The sequence below is a fragment of the Pangasianodon hypophthalmus genome, chromosome 26, assembly GCF_027358585.1.
Source record: "Pangasianodon hypophthalmus isolate fPanHyp1 chromosome 26, fPanHyp1.pri, whole genome shotgun sequence".
NCBI lineage: Eukaryota > Metazoa > Chordata > Actinopteri > Siluriformes > Pangasiidae > Pangasianodon > Pangasianodon hypophthalmus.
In genome coordinates, this window is record NC_069735.1 from 3,990,621 (window position 1) to 4,013,835 (window position 23,215).

General features: G+C 39.4%; 1 protein-coding gene across 1 annotated transcript; it reads left to right on the top strand.

The window, feature by feature from the left end:
* The first annotated feature begins 18,915 nt into the window (after positions 1 to 18,915).
* Positions 18,916 to 22,109, top strand: LOC113535457 (SLIT and NTRK-like protein 1). The gene is made up of 2 exons (XM_026928751.3): positions 18,916 to 19,654; positions 19,839 to 22,109. The coding sequence occupies exon 2, from the start codon at positions 19,950 to 19,952 to the stop codon at positions 22,017 to 22,019; it is 2,070 nt and encodes a 689-aa protein (XP_026784552.1). The 5' UTR covers positions 18,916 to 19,654; positions 19,839 to 19,949; the 3' UTR covers positions 22,020 to 22,109.
* The last annotated feature ends 1,106 nt before the right edge of the window (positions 22,110 to 23,215 follow it).

Consider the following 23,215-nt stretch of genomic DNA (forward strand, 5'->3'; position numbering starts at 1 on the left):
TTCATGTACTATTCTTGCCCTTCGATAGCTCAGTTGGTAAAGTGGAGGACTGTAGAGGTAAAAGCTAACATCCTTAGGTTGCCGGTTCGAATCCAGCTCGAAGGAGGCAATGTTTGGGGGCAGTTGTGGCCTAATGGAAAGAGAGTCGGACTTACAACCTGAAGGTTGCGGTAGGGATTGTAGGTGGGGGGATTGAATGACCAGTGTCTCCCACCTTCAATACTACGACTGAGGTGAGACCCTTAAGCAAGGCGCTGAGCCCCCAATTGCTCCCTGGGTGCTGCAGCAAAAAAGGCTGCCCACTGCTCTGGGTGTGTGTTCACTACTGTGTCTGTGCACTTGGATGGGCTAAATGCAGAGCACAAATTCCTAGTATGGGTCACCATACTTGGCTACAATTCACTTCACTTCAACTGTTGAATGCAGCAGAATAAAACCCATAACCTGGCCTCTCTCAAAGACAGAACATGGTCAATAATTGTGGCCCTTATCTCATCAGAGATACCGCTCCTTTGTACGCCAAACATTCCTCTTCCCCAACCTCTTCCTTGATCCATGTTTCCAAGATCCAAAATCATTCTGAAGCTGTCCATTTTTACTAAAATGTGGTAACGAGACTAAAAACAAGACACCTGGGTAAGGCTTTCAGCTGAAATTGCAATTAGCTGTGTTTGGAATGATTATTATTTCATTTTACTGTAAATATTCTGCTATGATTTTATACATATTTCAATATGGTTACTGCAGAAATGCATGAAATTTGCCATCATTCTGTTTTGAATGTGTTTTTAACAGTTTAGGAAGCAGTGCGTTAGCATTTGAAAAATGTGCTAACACACAAAAGTGTTTTGCAGGTGGTGGAGTAGGAATAACAAAAGAGTTCAATGGATTTTGGAACGTGTGGTCATTGAATGCATTTTGTGTGAAAGCAGTGAAAAATGATTCACAGTTTGGTCCACGTAGACTTCTGTTTTGCTGGCTATGTGAAGAGTTTTGACAATGTGACTTCAGTTTTGATCAATGCATGTTAGCATTAAAAAAAAACAGTAAATAAACATAAATAAAATAGTCATCCGGCCTATGAACGCAACAAACAATCAAGAAACAAGAAAACTTCCAGCTAACAAAAATAATTTGATATGACATGGCTGCTAATAACATTTTAATTATCTTTGTTTAAAGTAGATTGACATTAAGTATTTAAAGAATCACCCAAATGTTACTTTTGTGCTTCTGTGCAACTGGACCAGGATCATATGTCTCCATGACCTCAACATGTTCCTCAATAGGCTGTCTCAAATAGGCCGATTAGAATCGACTGCTTTTAGGTAGAAACTTTTAGGAGTCCACTGTTTCCCCATTGTATGTTCAACCATGCGATTATATAGTAACTATTTGCCTATAGCATTTGCCGGCATTAGTGTTATTTAGCTAAGATGTGTTCTTTGCTAGCTGTCTAATTTCCTCACATAAAAATGGATATTAAAGAGAATTGGGAACCATTTAGCAAATGATATGAATCCCATTTTAATTCCTGTCTCGACTGTAGCTGTGATTTACAGGAAAATAGCAATTCCACAATAGTGGCTATATGAATTAGAGGCTAGCAGCAGGTAATGATACAACCCCCAGTGGCAGCTCACTTAAACGGCTACATTAAACAGTGACTTTTTTCCCTCAATATATCACCTATGTTCATTTTAAAAGGCATTACTGCATAAAAGGAGGTGTAGAAAAGATATTTACTTACTTTAAAATGTATATGTATTTTATTTACTGAAAATCATATGCTCTTTAAGTGAATATTTTTACCCAATTTAGTCTGGAGGGCTCTTAATTTACTGGTGACACAGAATTTTTACTGGACAAATACCTGGTTAACAGACAAAATACTGGTTTATGGACACCCTAACACACATACACACACACTGTATCAAAAGCCTCAGTCAGTGATGGGGTAGAGTCCAAATCACTGGGCTAGCGCTTTACTCGAACTCCACTAATGACGAGAATAAACCCCAGTGGCCCTTCCACTTAGGCAGGGAGAGTGTACACAGCACCACACACACAGACACACGGAGAGAATCAAAAACCATAGACTTCAGAACCACTTCTTTTCACACACATCAAGGTAATGTTGAGGTAAATCACACCACCGTTGCCATGGCAACAGAGGCAGGTCCACACTAATTGAGATGTTGGTGTTCAAGATGAAAAGCAAAATATTCTGCCTGTCAATTAGAGCCACAGAGAGATAGACATGGGGTGAGACAGGCAGAGAGAGAGAGAGAGAGAGAGGTAGTTTTGATTATTATTATGAAGAAAGAGGATTGACCTCATTAGCATGCTACTCGGAGTGTGTCATTACAGCAGCAGTAATGCAGTGTTTCCAAATTATACATCTCCAATAAAACAGCATCATTCTTCTGAGTCCTGCACAGTGTGTTCCTGTGATGGAATGATGAGGCAATGGAGCCAAGACATTACTGTGGAATAATATTAGGGACACCATATGATCAAAATCACAAGTTGATGGTTGTGATGTCATAAAGGTGGTTGGTGAGAGATTCAAGCAAAGTTTCACAGCTATCAACTTGCACTAAGGCACCACCTAGATCTAACGTTGCAACTATCAACTTGGACTAAGGCACCACCCACATCTGAGACATCACAAACATCAACTCGTGATTTTGATTACATGGTGTCACAAGGCTTAGTAAGAAACTAATAGCAACATGAAGCAAAAAAATGCTATCTTAGCAAGGGTGAAATAATAAGGGTAATTTTATCTGAATTATCTAATTAATCATATATATAAATATATATATATATATATATATATATATATATATATATATATATATATATATATATATGATTAATTAGATAATTCAGATAAGCTCTAATCTTAAAGCTATAAATCTATTAGAAAAAAAAATACATGTGTGTATTTCAATCCAATTATTTGTGCATTGTGCTTTAGAAATAATGGTATTATTAAAAAAAAAAGAAAAGCAAAAATATAATTCTTGAACATCCAGCAGAGCAAAGGAGATGGTTTCCTCTATGTGTCTGACTTCATCCTAAAGAAAGAAAGGAGTGATGAAGGGCTGCAATGGACAGACAAGAAGTCCTACAGTGTGATAGTCATGTAGATCTGCTTTTCCATACAGAAATAATTTTGAAGATGTGTTCTCTGGCTCTGTCTTCAAGCAGTAAAACCTCCAATCAATAAGGAAATCAGACTTGCATTTCTCATTGACTCAATAAACAAAAATCTAATGTTAGATGTTGCCAACATTCTGTCCCTTGTCCTCCAGTGTGCAGAGTCAAAAAGTGGATCCTGAACCATTTCCTAAACCATCCCAAACGGAGCAGTGCTGCAGAAATCTTATTATTAATTATCTTTAATTAATAAGATTAGTGATAAAACTTCTATTTGGTTTTCTCTTATTTAGAACAACAATCATCAATTGGCACCTCAAATTGGACCCCCCAATCCTCAAGCTTTATTGATCCACCATGTCTGCTTTGATCAAAAGGTGCAGGCCTTTTATTAGTACCTAGAATAATGAAGACTACAGCAGTTTTTTCTTACAAAGCCCCCCAGCTTTTCAATTACTGTTCAGGACTCAGACACTGTCTCAATCTTAAATCAAGCCTTTTCTTAATAGCATTTCTCTTAAGTGCAAAGTGCAGATCTGGGTTCATGGGCACAGAGAGTTTTGGTAAACTGGTATGTATGGATGCTGTCGTCCCCCACTCTCATGCATTCACTCAGGCTTGTTGATGTTGAAGTGGGGAGCTGCTTTATGTCCCAGAGTGCCCTCATGCCTTTGATACCTTCTGGCTCTCCCTTTTAGTTATGCTGTCATAGCTAGTCCTGCAGGAGTCTCTGCTTGCACTTTGTGCATAATGTACATTAACCCACTATAGGACGAGAGCAAACCTAATAATTTGTTCTCTCTCTCTCTCTCTCTCTCTCTCTCTCTCTCCCTTGCTACACGATAGTCCTGCTTCCTGATGAGATGCTGGTGACCCTGACTAATGCCCTCTGGACCTGCCTAGTCCATCCTGATGCTCTACTTCTTCTTGGAGCTTCCTTCATCTGAGAATCACTCGCTGCGCAGGGTGGCCCCACATGTATAGTCTAAAGATTGCCGTGAATGGTCTTATTTGGATAATTTAAAGATTGCACTACTGAAACAGTTTATGCCCAAGTCACATTCATTATTCAGTGGATAACTTCACTTGAATACTATAGATTTAAAGCTAAAAACTCTAATGAAATTAAAAAAGGCCAGAGGCTTGTACTGAAGATCCTTTCAACACAGTACTATTTGAGTTTACAGCATACAGTTGTGAAAAAGTAATGACTTATAATTGCACTATCCAGTGTTACCCAGAAGAAGATGAGTTCACTTTTGAGTCTGGTTCCTCTCAAGATTTCTTCTTGATATCATTTCTGAGAGTTTTTTCCTTGCAACTGTTGCCTTCAGCTTGCTCATTAGGGATCTAAGTCTAAACCAGATTTCTGTAAATCTGCTTTGTGAAAAATTCCATTGTAAAAAGCACCATATAAATAAAATTGAATTTAACCGAATTGAAGCTGAATGGTTCACAGTGATTCCAAGTAGAATCTTTTCAGTAGGAGGCTAAATATCTTTCATTATCCAGTGAACACATTAAGAAACTTTTTTTCTACCAAGACAGTTTAGTAAAATGGTGACCTTTAAGGGTTCCCCCAGAGGAACAATGGAAGAATCTGTAATTATCCAGTTGCCTTGCAGAACCCTTGCAGATTTTAAGAGTACCCCACATACCAAGACAGTTCAGCTAAACAACTGACAGGTTCGAGTTATTAAGAAGCAAATAATGACCAATGATTTGAAGCTTGCGCTGCACGGAGAGTAAATGTTCATGGATTCATCAAAGGTTCCTAGTATTCAAAATGAGGTGCTACTTGGAAACCTTGCTGGTAGGAAAAGAATTTATTGTGGGTTCTACATAGAATCTTTAAGGGTCCCCCAGAGGAACAACCAAAGAGCTCTTAATTGTACAATGAACCCTTAATGAACCCTTGAAAAAGCCTTTTTTTCTAAGAATGTACCAAGTACTATTAAGGATTCTATTTGGAGCCATTTCTGATGAGAAAACACTTCTACCAGTTGTTTTACCAGATAAACAACTCATTTTTTCAAGTGTACTCTGATTATCATGAGATGTGGAAAACATTGTGAACATACATACCATGCCAATGCAGCAAACATGCTTACTAAGCAAATGTCATTCTCTGCAGTTCTCTACTTCATCTAAGACAATTTGATGTTGTTGTTTTTTTTTTTTTTTAAATAAAGGATTTCAATCTAGAAGAACACACAGATGAGTGCAGAATTATGGAACTAATGTTGAACTCATTGACTTGTTAAGTGTTCAATATAAATACAGTTAGCAGTGGCCAGAGTATATTACTTTTAAACATGGTGCATTTAGCAAGACTGTCAGATTAAATATGGATAAATGTGTTGGCCAAAGGAACCATAATCTTTAGACAGAGCGACTTCATTCCCTGACCCATGATGAGTTCCCCATTAGAGAGGAACGTTATCCACTACAGCACTCTCAAAACAGCAACACGATCAATGCAGTCCAATCAAGACACCAGTCCAGTGAGGACCCAATCAGTTCCACCGTCTCATTAGCAATCACGTCCGTAATGTGAGGACAGCTGTGGAGATCTGGGTCAATAAATGTGGATGTGGTGAAGCTGATATTGGATCATTCTTTCCCAAAGACAGAGAACCGGATAGGATCTAATCCCAGTCTCATTAGTTGGTGTGTTTATTTTTACCCATCCAGCCTGATTTATATCTCATTTTGGATAACACTGTAACCATGGGGTTGTGCTAAATTGGATGCCTCATCGTGGCATTTGATCAATAACCCCGAGCTATGAATTTTCTGAAATAACAGCAACTGAGAGGAATGGAATTTTGATCTCACATATATACAGACCTTAAAATTGCACATGCCTCGGAGAATAATCGATATTCAAAGCTATTCTGGGGATTCAGCAAAATACACAGAATATATTTGAGACCATAATGCAGCAAATCAGCATCATAAACAGATGGATATAACAAGGGAAATGAGGTGTTTACAGGAAATAGTAACAGAACACTTTTTTATGAATTGTTAATCCTTTTATAAACCATATATGTCTAATTTTAAGTGGAACATATTCCGTCATGGACAGCAATCTTGAAATGAAACTTTAATGCATCAGATATGCTCCTCCATTCCACGTTTCTTTTGGAGAAACTCATTTCACATTCATTTTAAAGCAGCACATCAATGTGAATAAATAAATGATATTACCCGAACCGAGGTGAAGCGAGGCTGAGGCAGTGAAATCATTAAGATTACAATAAACCCCAGGGATATAAACCTCGGAGCAGCTCTAACTTATACTATACACATACGACGCATATAAAAGACTTCCTATTTCAACCAAAATTTGAGGCCCAAATTTTGCTAACTAACACTATTAGCATATTAGCTAACTAGCACATTAACATAACTGACAAATAAGGAAAGCAACCTGCACCAGCAGTTAACCCCAAAAGACCGAGACCTGTAACATCCTTATGGAAATGACCTTGAGGACACTGCCTAAATTGTGTTATTTGACACTTAATTTTATAGAGCAAAGCTAGCTATCTACTGAGCTAGTTGGCTAGTTAGTTCTGTTGTATATTTAATCTCTTGTTTTACAAAGCTAATATCTTGCTAGCTATTTATGTGAGGACGTGTATGTGTAAGCGACAACCCAGACACCAGAAACCTAGAGGCAGGAAGCTAATCACTGGTTACTGGAAACATTGGTTTTGGAAGCTAGCAAATTTAACCATTGAAAAGCCTTTGAAAACCCTTTCAAGGAGAAATCTGGACTTTAAAACTGACTAACTGAAGTGACCTGCATTGTTTATTTATGGTTTTGGGGTCTTCAGTTATCGTTCTAGGGGACTCCTTAAAGGTTCTGTGTAGAACACTACAACCTAGTGTTCCAAAGTCAGAAACAGGTCTAAGTAGAATCTTTTTAGGGGCAAAGAATGAACCTTTTCAAGAACGCTTCACTTTTTTCCTACCTAGAAACTGTCAGGCATTTTAAAATGTAGCTAACTGTCTTGGTAGAAAAAAGGGTTCTTTAAGAGTTCTTGGATCATTTAAATTTCTTTGGTGGTTCCTCTGGGGGAACCCTTAAAGGTTCTATGTAGAATCCCACAACAGAATGTTTTTAATCCTACATGAATTGACACAGTTGTGTGTGTGTGTGTGTGTGTGTGTGTGTGTGTTGTACTGCATTTAGCATTGTCCTCCTTCTAGACACTGAGTTGATCGTCTCGTCCCTGGTGGTTGTAATGGGTTTGATAATGGCTTTGATATCACAACCAAACTAGGGCACCAGAGAAAAATTGGAAATTTTACAAGTGTGAACCAGCAGATGGAATGTGTCAGATTATTAATAAAACCATCAGGGTGTGTATTTCAGTGGAGATCTGGGTCATCTACAATGCGGTCAGTCAAATTTCAAAAGAAACTGACGGTCTGATTCCAGAGTGAGCTGAAAGCCTCTTATTCTCTTTGTCTGTTTTTTTTTTTTTTTATTTTATTTGTTTAAAGTGGCAGGGTGTCTCTCAGCCCCAGCATGTGGTTTGTTTTATGTTGCACTTCCTCTTTCAACTCCCCTCTCTACCCTCGCACTCTTTCGCACCAAAACCCATTTGTCCTGAAACTGGAACAGTGCTAATGCTGATTACTTGACATGCTTAGCTCAGTTTTTTCCTTAAAAACTCAATTACGCATGTATTGGAACAAAGTGGAATGTAATGAGTGCCTTTACTCACACTTCAAATGGCTAAACAGAAGAAAACCATGTGTTTCAGATACCAAGAGATGATGATGCTATAAGCTAATTTAAGAAATTGGAAATCGTCCAATGTGCTAGTGGGTTAATTAGCATGAGGTAAATGATTTTATTGTGTAATTGAAACAGATTGGTAGTTAACATTAAGTTAACTATTGCACTGTGTAAGTAAAAGCAGTTAACAATTTAAACTAATAAGCTTGCTAATGTAGGCTAACAATCATATTTCTTACTAAAATTGTAATTCCAATGTTAGATGTATTTTAAACCTGTATTAGATGTATTTTAAACCTGAGCTATGAAACATGAGACTAAACAATATATTAGCTAATTAAAATCAGAAGCAGGTTCACTACATGCTAGCTAATTTTAAGCTAAATGAGGTATTTTGGGATTTAAACCTGGACCCAAGTTGTTAGCTAACATGAATTAAACTATTGTGTAATTAAAACCAGGAGCATGGTTTGCTAGCCAAAATGAGCTAGCCAATATTTGGCTAAACTGTTGCAGAAGAAAGAACATGACAGGATGAAGAGCCACAGTGGGGGGTCCCTGTATTATGTTGATACTGTTGCATCAATAAATTCATATTATTTTCTTTTAATTCTTAATTCTTAGAACTGAACTCTTATAAGTGTTCACCACCTAAACTTTTCTACATATTGTAGTGTTGCAACCTGGAACTGAAATGGACTTAAATGAGATTATTAGAGCCTGGAATTAAATTGATATATTTTTTATTAACATTTGTTATATTGTGATTGTTGTACACCTAGCTATATGACCAATTGCTTACATCTAGTGGGCATACCAGTCACTGGACACTTCCTAGATGTTCTAGGAGATGGTGAGCTGGTCAAGACAAACAGTTCTTCAAGCATTATCTGTCTTTGAGTGATTTGATTGATTTACTAAGAAGCAATGGCATCACCATCAGGAGCAAATTGGGGATCAGTGTCTTGCCCACGGCCACTTTGGGATATGGAGGAGCTAGGGATTGAACCACAAACCCTGCGATTAGAGGACAACCTGCTCTACTACGTTAACTAAGTTATGACTGCAACCAGTTGCCATCAGAAGTCACATAAATAGTTGAATGTCCACCTACTGTACGTGCAATTAAAGTGCTACATGATCTTAATATAAATACACCTGTACCTGGAAGGTCCCAGAACATAACTAAACAAACAGCATCATGAAGACCAGGGAGCTATCAAAACAAGTGTGGTTATAAAAAAAATATTCATTAAATCCTTTATTAAAAATGGAAAGAATATGGCACAACTGCAACTCTGCCTGGTGGAGGCTGTCCACAAAAAGTCAATGACTGTGTAAAGAGGGCATTAGGTAGAGAAGCAAACAAGAGGCCAAGGGTAACACTGAACCTGATGCTACCACCACTATGCTTCACAGTGTAGATGGTGTTCTCAGAGTGATAAGCAATGTTGGGTTTCCTCCAAATGTAGAACTTTGTGCCAAAAATTTTAACTTTGGTTTCATGAGACCAGAGAAACTCCCTCATATATAGGGGGGAATGAAAATAAAATGGTGGCCACAGGAACATCATAGCCTTCAATATGTTTTGAAAAAAAAAATTTTAATAGTTTATCCCTTTTAATGATTTTATTTATGTTTATTTAAATGTTGGCTGTATGCAAAAACAATTATTAAATGTTTATAATAAATTTTAACTGATAGTGCCATTTTGGTATAGACCAAACTTTAATGGATTGTACATAAGTAGTAATTATATATGTAGTAATTTCTGTTCTTTTAAGTCTAAAGTTATATTGTTGCATTTTCAGATCTATTGGGTACTGTAAGAAAATGTGAGCATTATTTATTAATATAGAGCTCTGGTGTCCACAGAAGAACAATGTACACTAAGTTTTCATCTAAGTAGGTTACACCTGGCACAAGCACAAACCCTTTTTTATCCTGATCTAAAAAACAAAGTTGCATTATTTTAAAAAAAAAACCTTTACAACAGCAGTATTCACTGTGCTGAGTGCCTTCCCACGTCGCACTGATACGAAAGCTCCAATTATTCCATCCACAGGACAGATTAATGATGGGTTGTACTCTGGAGAAAAAATATTAAACTTCAAATTCATGAAAATTTATTCCATCTTCATTGCAGTGCCGATTGTTCATAGTGTTTTGACACTGGGTTATGGTGACTAAAGCAGATTTAAGGCCATTTATTCAACCTTTACCTGCTTTTATATTACTCATGACTATTATTAGGTGCTCATATGACATGACACTGAGTTATTACTGGTTGTGCTCATGACTTCATGTTGAAGTTCAACTCCAAAACCGAAGACAATTAAAATCCCTAGAAATGCTATCCCTTGAATATTTGTGCAAAATATATACATACATATAGCCAGCATTAACTTTTTCAGCAGTTTGTGCTACAGTAGCTCTTATGTGGGATGAGAGCAGACAGGCAAGCCTTCACTCCCCACACACATTAATGACCCTTGGGCGTCCATGACCCCGCCACCGATTCACCAGGTTGTCCTTCCTTGGACCACTTTTGGTAGGTACTAACCACTGCATACTGGGAACATGCCACAAGACCTGCTATTTTGGAGATGCTCTGAACCAGTCATCTAGCCATCACAATTTGGTCCTTGTCAAAGTCACTCAGATCTTAATGCTTGCCCATTCTTCCTGCTTCCAACACATCAACTTCAAGAACTGACTGTTCACTTGCTGCCTAATATATCGTACATTATATACGTTATGGCTGTGTGTATATAGCCAGCATACATATATACTATATATGTATATAGTACAAATGCTGAAAATGTTAATGCTAGCTATGAGAGAAAGGTATCAGAACACACAGTGCATTGCAGATTGCTGCATATGGGGCTGTGTAGCCACAGACATTTACGGCATTTGGCAGACACCCTTATCCAGAGCGACTTACAGTTATCTCATTTATACAACTGAGCAGTTGAGGGACTTGTTTGGTGGTGCTGGGGATTGAACTCATGACCTTCACGATCAGCAGTCTAACATCTTAACCACTGGGCTACCACTGCCAGTCAGAGTACCCATGCTGACCTGTATCTACTGCCAAAAGCGCCTACAATAGGCCCGTGTGCATCAGAACTGGACCATGAAGCAATTGAAGAAGGTAGCCTGGTCTGATGAATCACGTTTTGTTTACATTATATGGACAGGCAGATGTGTGTGCGTCACTTACCTGGGGAAGAGATGGTACTAGGATGCACGATGGGAAGAAGGCAACCTGGCGGAGGCAGTGTGATGCTCTGGGCAATGTTCTGCTGGGAAACCTTGGGTTCTGGCATTGATGTGGGTGTTACTTTGACACATACCACCTTCCTAAACATTGTTGCAGACCAAGTACACCCCTTCGTGGCAACGGTATTCCCTAATGGAAGTGGCCTCTTTCAGCAGGACAATGCGCCCTGCCACACTGCAAAAAATGTTCAGGAACGGTTTGAGGAACATGACAAAGTGTTGAAGGTGTTGACTTGGCCTCCGTATTCCCCAGATCTGAATCTGCTCGAGCATCTGTGGGATGTGCTGGACAAACAAGTCCGATCCATGGAGGCCCCACCTCACACTTACAGGATTTAAAGGATCTGCTGCTAATGTCTTGGTGCCAGATACCACAGCACACCATCAGAGGTATTGTGGAGTCCATGTCTCGATGAGTCAGAGCTGTTTTGGTGGCACAAGGGGACCTACACAATATTAGGGAGGTAGGTTTAATGTTATGGCGGAAGAGTATATGTGTATATACGGTGAGGTCCGGAAGTATTTGGACAATGACAGAGTTTTTGTGATTTTGCCTTCATACACCACCACAATGGATTTGAAATAAAACAATCAAGATGTGATCAAAGTGTAGACTTTCAGCTTTGTTTTAAGATGTTCCACAAAAATATTCCATTTACCATTTAGGAATTACAGCCATTTTAAGCAAAGTATTTCCATTTTCAGGGGTTCAAAGTTATTTGGACAATTGACTGACAAGAAGTTAATTGACCAGGTGCGGTCCATTCCCTCGTTACTTCAAGACAAATGAAGCAGAATCCTTTCCTTGGTGAAGAAAAACTTCTTCACATCAACAGAAGTCAAGAATCCTCTGGAGAAGGTAGGCCTATCATTGTCAAAATCTACAATCAAGAGACGCCTTCATGAATGTAAATACAGAGGGTTTACAACAAGGTGCAAACCACTGGTAACATTCAAGAACAGGAAAGCCACATTAGACTTTGCCAGAAAACATCTAAAAAAGCCTCCCATGTTCTGGAATAAGATTCTTTGGAGTGATGAAATACTTTTATTAACTTGTACTAGAATGATGGGAAGAGAAAAGTATGGTGAAAGAAAGGAAGAGCTCATGATCCAAAGTATACCACATCATGTGTTAAACATGGTGGAGGCAGTGTTATGGCATGGCATGTATGACTACCAATGGAATGGGCTCACTGGTGTTTATTGATGATGTGATTGATGACAGAAGTAGCAAGATGAATTCTGAGGTGTATAGGGCTATACTCTCTGCTCACATTCAGCCAAATGCTACAAAACTGATAGGACGCCGCTTCACAGTGCAGGTGGATAATGACCCTAAACATACTGCAAAAGCAACTCGAGACTTTTTGAAGGCAAAGAAATGGAATATTCTTCAATGGCCAAATCAGTCACCTGATCTCAACCCAATAGAGCATGCTTTTCACTTACTGAAGACGAGACTGAAGGCAGAAAGACCCACAAACAAGCAGCAACTGAAGGTGGATGCAGTGAAGGCCTGGCAAAGCATCTCCAGGGAGGAAACTCAGTGGAAACTTGGTGATGTCCATGGGCTCCAGACCTCAGGCAGTCATTGACTGCAAAGGATTTTCATCCAAGTATTAAAATTATGGTTATATTTACAATTATGTCACTTTGTCCAAATACCTTTGAGCCCCTGAAAATGGAGGTACTTTGCTGAAAATGGCTGTAATTCCTAAATGGTAAATGGAATATTTTTGTGGAACCGCTTAAAATAAAGCTGAAAGTCTACACTTCAATCACATCTTAATTGTTTTATTTCAAATACACTGTGGTGGTGTATAAAGGCAAAATCACAAAAACTCCATCATTGTCCAAATACTTCCGGACATAACTATATATATATATGTATATGTATACATCAGGTGATCTGCCTGGCCTTTGTTATATTTTAAAATGTGCATATTTCTTCACTCATATTTTTTAATTGGCTGATGGTAGGTACTGGGTTTGGTAGTAAATTGACTATAGTGTGTGAACACTATTCACTCCAACCTCACACAATTTTCTTCCACAGCTTTTACATTTGAAATGGTGCCATTTGTAAACACCTGCTTTGTGAGACAGGCAATGTAATGAAATAAAAATAATTTAAAGGATAAATTGTGTAATCTATCTGTACATTTACAACATGTGGTGCACCAAACAATGTCTACAAGCTTGTAGATATGAAGGCCAGCTTCCCTACTGTTTGACTGTGTGCATGTTGTCTCTAATGAGGGTGTCCAATTGATCCAAGGCTGAATCGACAAGCGGCTGTTTTGTTTACCCTGCTGTGTGTTTGATCTGAAACAAAAAACAGGCAGCCATTATTTTGAGTATTGTCACTATGTCTTTTTTTTGTACATATATTTGTGTGGGAGTGTATAAAAAGTCTTAGGACTTCCCTCATAGATAACCAGGAGCTGGTGAAGTTTTGTGATGATAATAATAATAATAATAAAATATTAACTTTATTTGTTTAGGATGAATCTCAGCATTGGCACTACACAGATATGCATATGCCATCTCTTCCTTTACATCAGTGACTTATCAGTGACCTATGGTCAATTCCTAAATTTGCATATAACATTAGTGTGGTTGGTACCATATGCAGGTGAACACACAAAAACTATGCAGGGAACTACTGTGTATTGGTGCATAGATTTCTAGGAAGAGTTATCCAATAAAAGGGATAATACATAATAGATTACATCACCAAAATAATAAAGAAGGCACAATTTCATGCACCAGCTTATGAAGTTTTAAGCAGTTCTGCTGATCTGATTCTAACAAGCCATTATAAAAAATCTTTCTTTCTGGTTTCTCCCTAAATCATTGCACTCTTGAAATTACACCATATTGTGCTTGTGCGAAGAAATTTACTGGCTACCACTGCCCTCTTGCACTGAACTGTGCTTGTCAGGATGATGAACAGAACAAGAAAAATCATGACCAACCTCAACCATTCCAGCCTCTCGCTCTTGCAATACTTCTCCTCTCAGCAAATACCAAGAGTTAAAGCATGAAATATCAAGACTAACCAAGTAAGAGCTTTAAATAGTGGGACAAACAAAAGTCAGACCTCTAAATATTGTGATTAATCAAGAGTCAGAGCTCTAATGACCATCAATAACCAAGAGTGAAAGCCCTAAAACTGGGACTAATTAAGAGTCAGAACTCTCAAGACTGGAACTAACCAAAATCATAGTCTGAAAACCTGGGTCTAACCAATAGTCAGAGCTCTAAAGATTGGGATTAACCAAGAGTCAGAGTCTTGAATATCAGGATTAACCAAGAGTCAGAGCCCTAAAAAAATCTGAGACTAACTAAGAATCAGACCTCTTAAATACTGGGGTCAGTATTTGGGAAGACTAACCAACAGACATACAATACTGGAACTAGCCCAAACTGGGACCAACCAAGAGTCAGAGCTTTACATATCACCACTAACCAAGAGACAGAGCCCTAAAGACTGAAACTACCAAAGAGTCATAAAGTATGGGACTAACCAATGCTGAGAGCCCTAAAACTGGCAGTATCTAAGAGTCAAATCCCTAAAAGACTGGTACTAACCAAGAGTGAAAGCCCTAAAACTGGGACTAATTAAGAGGTAGAGCTCTAAAGCCTGTGGCTAAATAAGAGTCAGAACCCTTAATATTCTGATTCTTCTTTTTTAATCACATTTCATGTATATGGATACATGCCTTAACTTATTACAATAATCATTAAATAAATATAATTCGGAATAAATGCAAGTTTGATTTTTTAAAATCCTGTAATAGTGTTTTTCTGTTGAAGGTCAGAATAAAGAAAACAACTTCAAAAAATCAAAAATTGTTTCCAAAACAAGTTCAATATTGATAATAAACCTCAATAGAGAGAGAGAGAGGGGGAGAAAGAATGCATTTTATGAGTCATTTCCTGTTGCTTCTGACATTTCATAGTCCTTGCTTTCCAATGTCGGGGTTAAAGAGCAGTTATTTTGCAGCAGTTGATTTATTAATTCATCTCTGCTAAAACTGAAGAATATAATAATCTATAGCCAATAGGTTGATAGTACATTAACATGTATGGCATCATAGGCACCTGTTTCAATAAACTGTTTATAAAAACACCTATATTAAACAACTAGTACACACATTAAAGTATATAAATAGTAGTAATGTGTGTATGCACCGTGCTGTACTCTCCTATTAATTATTTTTTAAAAAACACTATATACTTTTATTATACAGTATATCATTCATTCATGATGTTTATTTACAAGAACATGACATATACACAAATTCCATCCACACAATTAATATAACACTATACATCGTTCCATTACATTAAAACCACCTGCCTAATATTGTGTAGGTCCCCCTTGTGCTGCCAAAACAGCTCTGACCCGTCAAGGCATGGACTCCACAAGACCTCTGAAGGTGTGCTGTGGTATCTGGCACCAAGATGTTAGCAGATCCTTTAGGTCCTGTAAATTGCAAGGTGGGGCCTCAATGGATCGGACATGTTTGTCCAGCACATCCCACAGATGCTCGATTGGATAGAGATCTGGGGAATTTGGAGGTCAAGTCAACACCTTGAACTATTTGTCATGTTCCTCAAACCATTCCTGAACAATTTTTGCAGTGTGACAGGGCCCAATATCATGCTGAAAGAGGCCACTGCCATTAGGGAATACCATTTCCGTGAAGGGGTGTACTTGGTCTGCAGGAATGTTTAGGTAGGTGGTAGGTGTCAAAGTAACATCACATCAATGCCAGGACCCAAGGTTTCCTAGAAGAACATTGCCCAGAGCATCACACTCCCTCCACTGCTTGCCTTCTTCCCATAGTGCATCCTGGTGCCATCTCTTCCCTAGGTGAACGACACACCCAGCTGTCCACCTAATGCAAACAAAATGTGATTCATCAGACTAGGCTACCTTCTTCCATTGCTTCATGGTCCAGTTCTGATGCTCAGATACCCATTGTAGGTGCTTTCAGCAGTAGACAGAGGTCAGCATGGGCACTGTGACCAGTCTGTGGCTACACAGTCCCATACGCCAAATGCCAAGAATGCACCATATGAATGCCAAGACCCAAGGTTTCCCAGCAGAACATTGCCCAAAGTATCACACCGCCTCCACCGGCTTGCCTTCTGCATCCTGGCACCATGTTTTCTCCAGGTAAGCAATGCACCTGTCCACATGATGTAAAAGAACACGTCATTCATCAGACCAGGCCACTTTCTTCCATTGCTCCATGGTCCAGTTCTGATGCACATGTGGCCATTGTAGGTGCTTTCGGCGGTGGACAGGGGTCGGCATGAGCACTCTGACCAGTCTGTGGCTACGTAGCCCCATATGCAGCAAGATGTGATGACCTGTGTGTTCTGACACCTTTCTATCTTAGCCAGCATTACTTTTTCAGCAATTTGTGCTACACTAGCTCCCCATGCACATCAATGAGCCTTGGGCGTCCATGACCCTGTCGCCGGTTCACCTGGTTGTCCTTCCTTGGACCACCCTTTTGGTAGGTACTAACCACTGCATACTGGGAACACCACACAAGACCTGCTGTTTTGGAGATGCTCTGACCCAGTTGTCTAGCCATCACAATTTGGCCCTGGTCAAAGTCACTCAGATTCTTACACTTGCCCATTTTTCCTGCTTCCAACACACCAACTTCGAGAACTGACAATTCATGTGCTGCCTAATATATCCCACCCCTTGACAGGTGCCATTGTAATGAGATAATCAGTGTTATTCACTTCACCTGTCCATGGTTTTAATGTTATGTATGATGGGTGTATAGTGCTCATTATTTATATTAATGTATTTTATTGTTAATTAATGGTGTCATTTCATGACCGATTCATTCATTCATTCTGTTCACTTATTCTTTTGCTCATTCACTCCCTCCCTTACTCATTCATGTATTCATCCTCTTTTCCTTCTCTTCATCCAGTCACTCCATCATTCACTCATTGATGCAAAGACAATTCAATCTTTCATTCGCTCATTTAATTATTCACTCACTCATCCATTCTTCTCGCTCTTCTTTTCCACCTTTTCAACCAAATTCTCATTTATTTCCTTTTTTCATTCATCCATTTACTTATTGCTACATAACTCATTTATTTGTCTATCCATTTTCATGTATGTATATGCTCACCATTCATCTATAAATCTGTCCTCAATTCACCTATTATTTTACCCAGATAATATATTCATTCACTCATTCATTCATTTAATCAAGAATTCACTCACTTTTTTCATTCACACATTTATAACTTAATCCACTTACCATATCTACGTATTAATATCTACTTTGCTCTCACTCCATCATTTGTGCATTAATATCTCCACCATTCACCCATTCATTTTTCATGAGCCATCTATACTCTGATTTTTTAATTCACATCTTCATTCACCCATTGATTTATTAACATTCATCCATTCACTAATTCACCCATTTATCTTCTTAGTAATCTTTCCATTCACTCACTCATTTATTACCCAATAATAAATGACAACTGGTGCATCTATTTCTTAAAATGCACTTATTCAAATCACTCATTCATTCCCTTTACTCAATCAGTTATTTATTCCCTCACTTATTCATTCCATTACTTATTTATTCACTCAGTCACTCCATTTATTCAATAATGTATTTATGCATTCACACTTTAAATTGCTAATTTATGCACCCAGTCATTATATTTATTTCAATATTCATTTAGTCATGTATTCACTTACTGATTTATTCATTTAGTCATTTATTCACTTAAATATTTATACAGTTATTCATTTATTTATCTACTCGCTTATCTATCCATCCCTTCAGAGTAATAGAGGTCATTCAGGCTGCTTTTTGGTTTTCCCTCTTTGCTCTTTTCACTCTTTCTCTTTAATCAAACAGAGAGATGTTTTATTTTCGAAACCAGTTCCTGTATCCCACCCCTCCCCAAATTCCTGTTTCCCGCCCTTTCCTCTCTTCTTCCCCTGATTAAAGTGATTGATGAAGTTTGAAAGGCACTGCGGTGAACGAGTGAAACCGGATGTCACCCATCAGTCCCGCATATCGATGCACAGCTAATGCCGGATGTTTGTGGCATCCGAGTCCAAATCAGAGCTCATATTCAACACTTTAAACATCAGAGAGGAGAAAGGAAGAAAAGGAGGGAAGAAAGGAAAAGCAGCACTCGTTAAAAGACGACAGTGAAAAACACCAAAATGCAAATTATACGAACACAAATATGGCATAATTATTAGGATTTTTTTTTTTTTTTCCCCAAACGAAGCTGCAGAGAGTTTAGGCGCGTGACTGCATGCATAGAGGATGCGTGCACTTTTTCATTCGCTTTAAATCACACACACACACACACACACACACACACTCCGTACAATTTAGATTCGTGATGCAGCATGTGTGTCCATTTCTGTCCATTTATATCCATTTTGGCACGAAATGAATCACAGAAGAACAAAACAAAACAAAACAAAAACACACACACACACACACACACATGCACACACACACAAGGATCTGCTGTTGCGCGCGCGTTGTGTAGTTAATTATTTTACCGCATTCAACTGCGGCTCTCTCTCTCTCCCTCTCTCTCTCTCTCTCTCTCTGCCTCACTCTCTCTCTCTCTCTCTCACACACACACACACACACACACACACACACCTGTATCCTCGAGCAGGCGCAGTGCATGCTCGCGTTTCTTCGCTCTTCTCCGACAAAAAAAAAAAAAAAAATCACTTTGCTTGAAAACAATCTGAAGCTGAAACGATCACTCCGAGAATGTGATCTGTTTTTCTTGTTCTTTTTTTTTTTTTCCTTTCTTTTTTTCTTTTCGGAGGATAAAACAGTTTTTGAAATGACTCAGGCGCGCGCGATGCGGTTCACAACCGCTATCCAAACCCGGACATAACCAGAAAGACACTTTTTTTTTTCTATTTTTCCCCTCCTTTTTTTTTTTTTTTTTTTTTTTTTTTTGTTAAAAACCGTCGGATCGTAGCTATTTTTGTGGATCGATTTAAAAAAAAAAAAAAAAAGGAAAAAAAAAAAAAAAAAAAAATCCCCCCGTCACACCGATGGATTGTTTCCGCTGCAGCTCGGCAGAGGGGGTTAGATGCAGCACCGAGCGTTTCTTTAGAAATGCTGAAAAAGCGAGCAGGAGAAGCAGCAGGATGGAATATGAGGATGTGAGAACTGCGGATTAATTCATCCTTCTATCCCCTTCTTTCTCATCATCTCATCATCTGTTATTTTCTTTCTATGTCTTTCTTCGTCCTCTCCGTGGCGATGCATTGGGATTTCAGAACCAAGGGAGAACGGACAGCTCCCTTCTTTCCATAAGGAATAACACAATCTACAATAAAGGAGGATTTTTTTTTTTTTTTAAAGGGGAAAAATGCACAAGGTCACTTATCTGGTAAGATTAACCTATCTCACACTGTAATCTCAGAGATCAGAGATGATGCTTATGATGATGATGGTGATGAGGATGAGGATGATGCTTTAGTGTTTTGTAAATGAGATAAGAAAATCGAAAGCGTCTGTTTAACCAGAGTTGGATGGCATGGCTCTAAACATGAACTGTCCTCCTGTTTCTGCAGCCTGCTGATCTATGTGTCTGTCAGTTGGCGTCTGGAGGAACGCAGACGTCCATAATCTGATCGTTTTCATGTCTTGGATCGCGGGGATGAATCGTCGGCGTTGAAAAAAAAATGCTGCTGTGGATTGTGTTGCTGAAGGCGGCTCTTTGTGCAGCTCTTGGGAACGGGACGAGCGACGTGTGCAAGGAGGAGATCTGCTCGTGCAGTGCGATAGAGGGCGATTTGCACATCGACTGCGAAAAGCGCGGTTTCAGCAACCTGCAGCACTTGACTGGCCCGAGCTCGCAGTTTTATCACTTGCTGCTGCACGGGAATTCCCTATCCAGACTGTTTCCTAACGAGTTCGCCAACTTCTACAATGCAGTCAGCTTGCATTTGGAGAACAATGGCTTACACGACATCGTCCCCGGCGCCTTCCTCGGCCTGCAGCTGGTCAAGCGTCTGCATATAAACAACAACAAGATCCGGTCATTTAAAAAGAACACTTTTCTTGGTTTGGATGATTTGGAGTATCTCCAAGCTGATTTTAACCTTCTAAGAGACATTGATCCCACTGTTTTCAGGGACTTGAGTAAACTAGAGGTCTTAATTCTGAATGATAACCTAATTAGTGCACTTCCCACCAACATTTTCCAGCACGTTCCCATAACGCATCTTGACCTGCGCGGGAACCGGATAAAGACGTTGCCTTATGAAGGGGTCTTGGAACAAATTCCGGGCATTGTGGAGGTTTTGTTGGAGGACAATCCATGGGACTGCAACTGTGACCTTCTTTCCTTAAAGCAGTGGCTTGAAAACATCCCGCAGCGGGCACTTGTCGGCCGGGTTGTTTGCGAAGCGCCTGCGCGTCTCCAGGGCAACGAACTCAACGAGACAGCTGAGTTTGAGCTCTGCCCTTCCAAAGATGGCGCCGATTCCAGTTTGGCCGCACCTCCAACTCAGGACGAGACCTCAGAACTGGATTCTCCTCCTTCTCCCACGTCCACAACCTCCAAAATGGCTGGAGTGACAGAGAAAAGTGCTCAGAACAACAAGGGCCGTCCCAAAGCAAGAGAAAACTGGCAGCTAAAAACCCCAACAGCAATAGCATCAGGCACTAGTGATGTCACGTGTCCCCAAACGTGCGTGTGCAAGCCAATCGGCGCTAGTCAAGGACTTGGGGTGAACTGCGAAGGTAAAAAAATGGAGAGCGTGCTCAATCTGAGACCCAAACCTCTCGGTGCGCATGAGCTAAATCTACGCGATAACAACATACACGCAGTGAAAAGGAACCAGTTTCGGGGTTACACTAATCTGAACTTGCTCGATTTAGGTGGGAACAACATAAAAACAATCGAGAATGGCACTTTTCAAAACTTGAGCGAGTTGCGGTGGCTTTACATGGACAAGAACTATCTGGATACTGTCATGGCGGATATGTTTGTGGGACTCCAAAACCTTGAATATCTCAGTTTGGAATATAATGACATCCAGCTCATCATAGCAGGAGCCTTTAGTCCGATGCCTAACCTGCGGGTTCTGTTCCTAAACAACAATCTGTTAAAGTCGCTGCCCGCGGATGCGTTTATGGGTGTCTCCTTGTCCAAAATAAGTCTGCATAACAATTATTTCACCCATCTTCCCTTAAATGGTGTCCTTGATCAGCTCAGCTCGATCATCCAAATCGATTTGCATGGGAACCCATGGGATTGCACGTGCACCATCGTTCCACTGAAACAGTGGGCAGAAAAAATGGCGCCTGATGTAATTGTGAGTGACCTAAAATGTGAGTCACCAGAGGAGTTCTGGAAGCAAGATTTCCGTCGCATTCGGATCGACCTGATATGCCCGGAACTTTACGACCAGGCTTCGCCGACTTCGTTGCCCAAAAACGGCACCATTGGTATGGATTCCGACTCAGGGACACGTCCTGGATCGTACCCAGAGCCGAGCCGAGTCTCAATTTCTGTTCTGGTGCCCGGATTGCTGCTTGTGTTTGTCACTTCTGCTTTCACTGTTGTCGGGATGCTCGTTTTCGTCCTGCGCCACCGAAAAAGGTCCAAACGGAGAGACGGGAACTCCTCGGCGTCCGAGATCAACTCTTTGCAGACAGTTTGTGACTCATCTTATTGGCACGGCGCTGCTTATCATGCTGATCACAGGAGCTACGACTGCGGCGCTCACTCGCTGTCTGATAAATAAGGCACTTAGACATTAATCAAAGCACTTGAGTGCAAAAAAAAAAAAGATGCATCCTGGTGGCGCTTTCTTACTCGCTCTGTTGGGAAATACCCTATTTTTCTTCGCTTCAGTTCACTATAAATATTCATGAGCCACCGTTATGGATGCTGTTGTAAAATATGTACCTGTTTCTTTTCCTTTACCCCTCTCCCTTTCTCTCTCTCTCTCTCTCTCTCTCTCTCTCTCTCTCCCTCTCTGTCTTTGGTGCCGCAATCATTCGACTGCAAACCTGAGGAAGTGGAAATGGTGCACGATGGGCTGAGGAGCGCATGAATGTAATGTAAATAGCGACTTGTAACATATCTGCATGATCCAATTCGCATGGTTTCGACTCCCGTGCGCCGGGAACCAGACCACAACACGCTGACTCCACAGTTCTTTGATGATATATATATATATATATATATATATATATATATATATATATATATACATATAAACATAAAATGATTTATGAATATATTAAAAAAGTGCCATTTCTCTATTTTTTGTGAGATAAAAGATTAACGCAGTTAAGATTTGTATTTGTTGTTTTATTTCTGAAAAAAGGCAACGCGACAGGGAGAAATGAAGAACAGAGATGTACTAATGCATGTAGGCTACTTTTCTGTTTTGATCATTATTTATATTTCCATCTCCTTACGAGTGTATTATGTGTTATAATGCAGTGTGTTGATTATTTTTTATTTGTTCATTTTTACCCAATGTAGCTAAAATTTCATTCGTGATCGTTTGTGAGGCTCATGATCAAACGATGAGCTGTGGAAGGTTTTCTAACTGCATATTTTCATTTTTATTTTGGTATGTGTAGTATGGAAGTAGACTAGATTTTTATGAAGCCTATGACTCACTTTAATCTTTAATTCTTGTGAGCTTTTGTAAAGCCATTTATTTATCATTCAAAAGGGAAAAATGGCTTCTTTTCTTTCCCTTTTCTTTTTTTTTGGGACATTGTTACTGTGAAAAAGCGAGCCATGTAAATATCTCGTCTCCAATCGAAGGCCTCCTGCCTCTAGGTGTTGCTGTTGCATCTCAACCCAATAAAGCTGACAGAGTTGAAGTTGTATATCTGTATCGAACTGCTCTAGCTAGAATTCACCCTTTTTTATATGACCTTTGACCTTAATGCCTATTGCACATTATTATTATTATTATTA

Excerpts from the sequence above, each read along its gene's own strand:
- LOC113535457 (XM_026928751.3), top strand. The coding sequence starts at position 19,950 with ATGCTGCTGTGGATTGTGTTGCTGAAGGCGGCTCTTTGTGCAGCTCTT.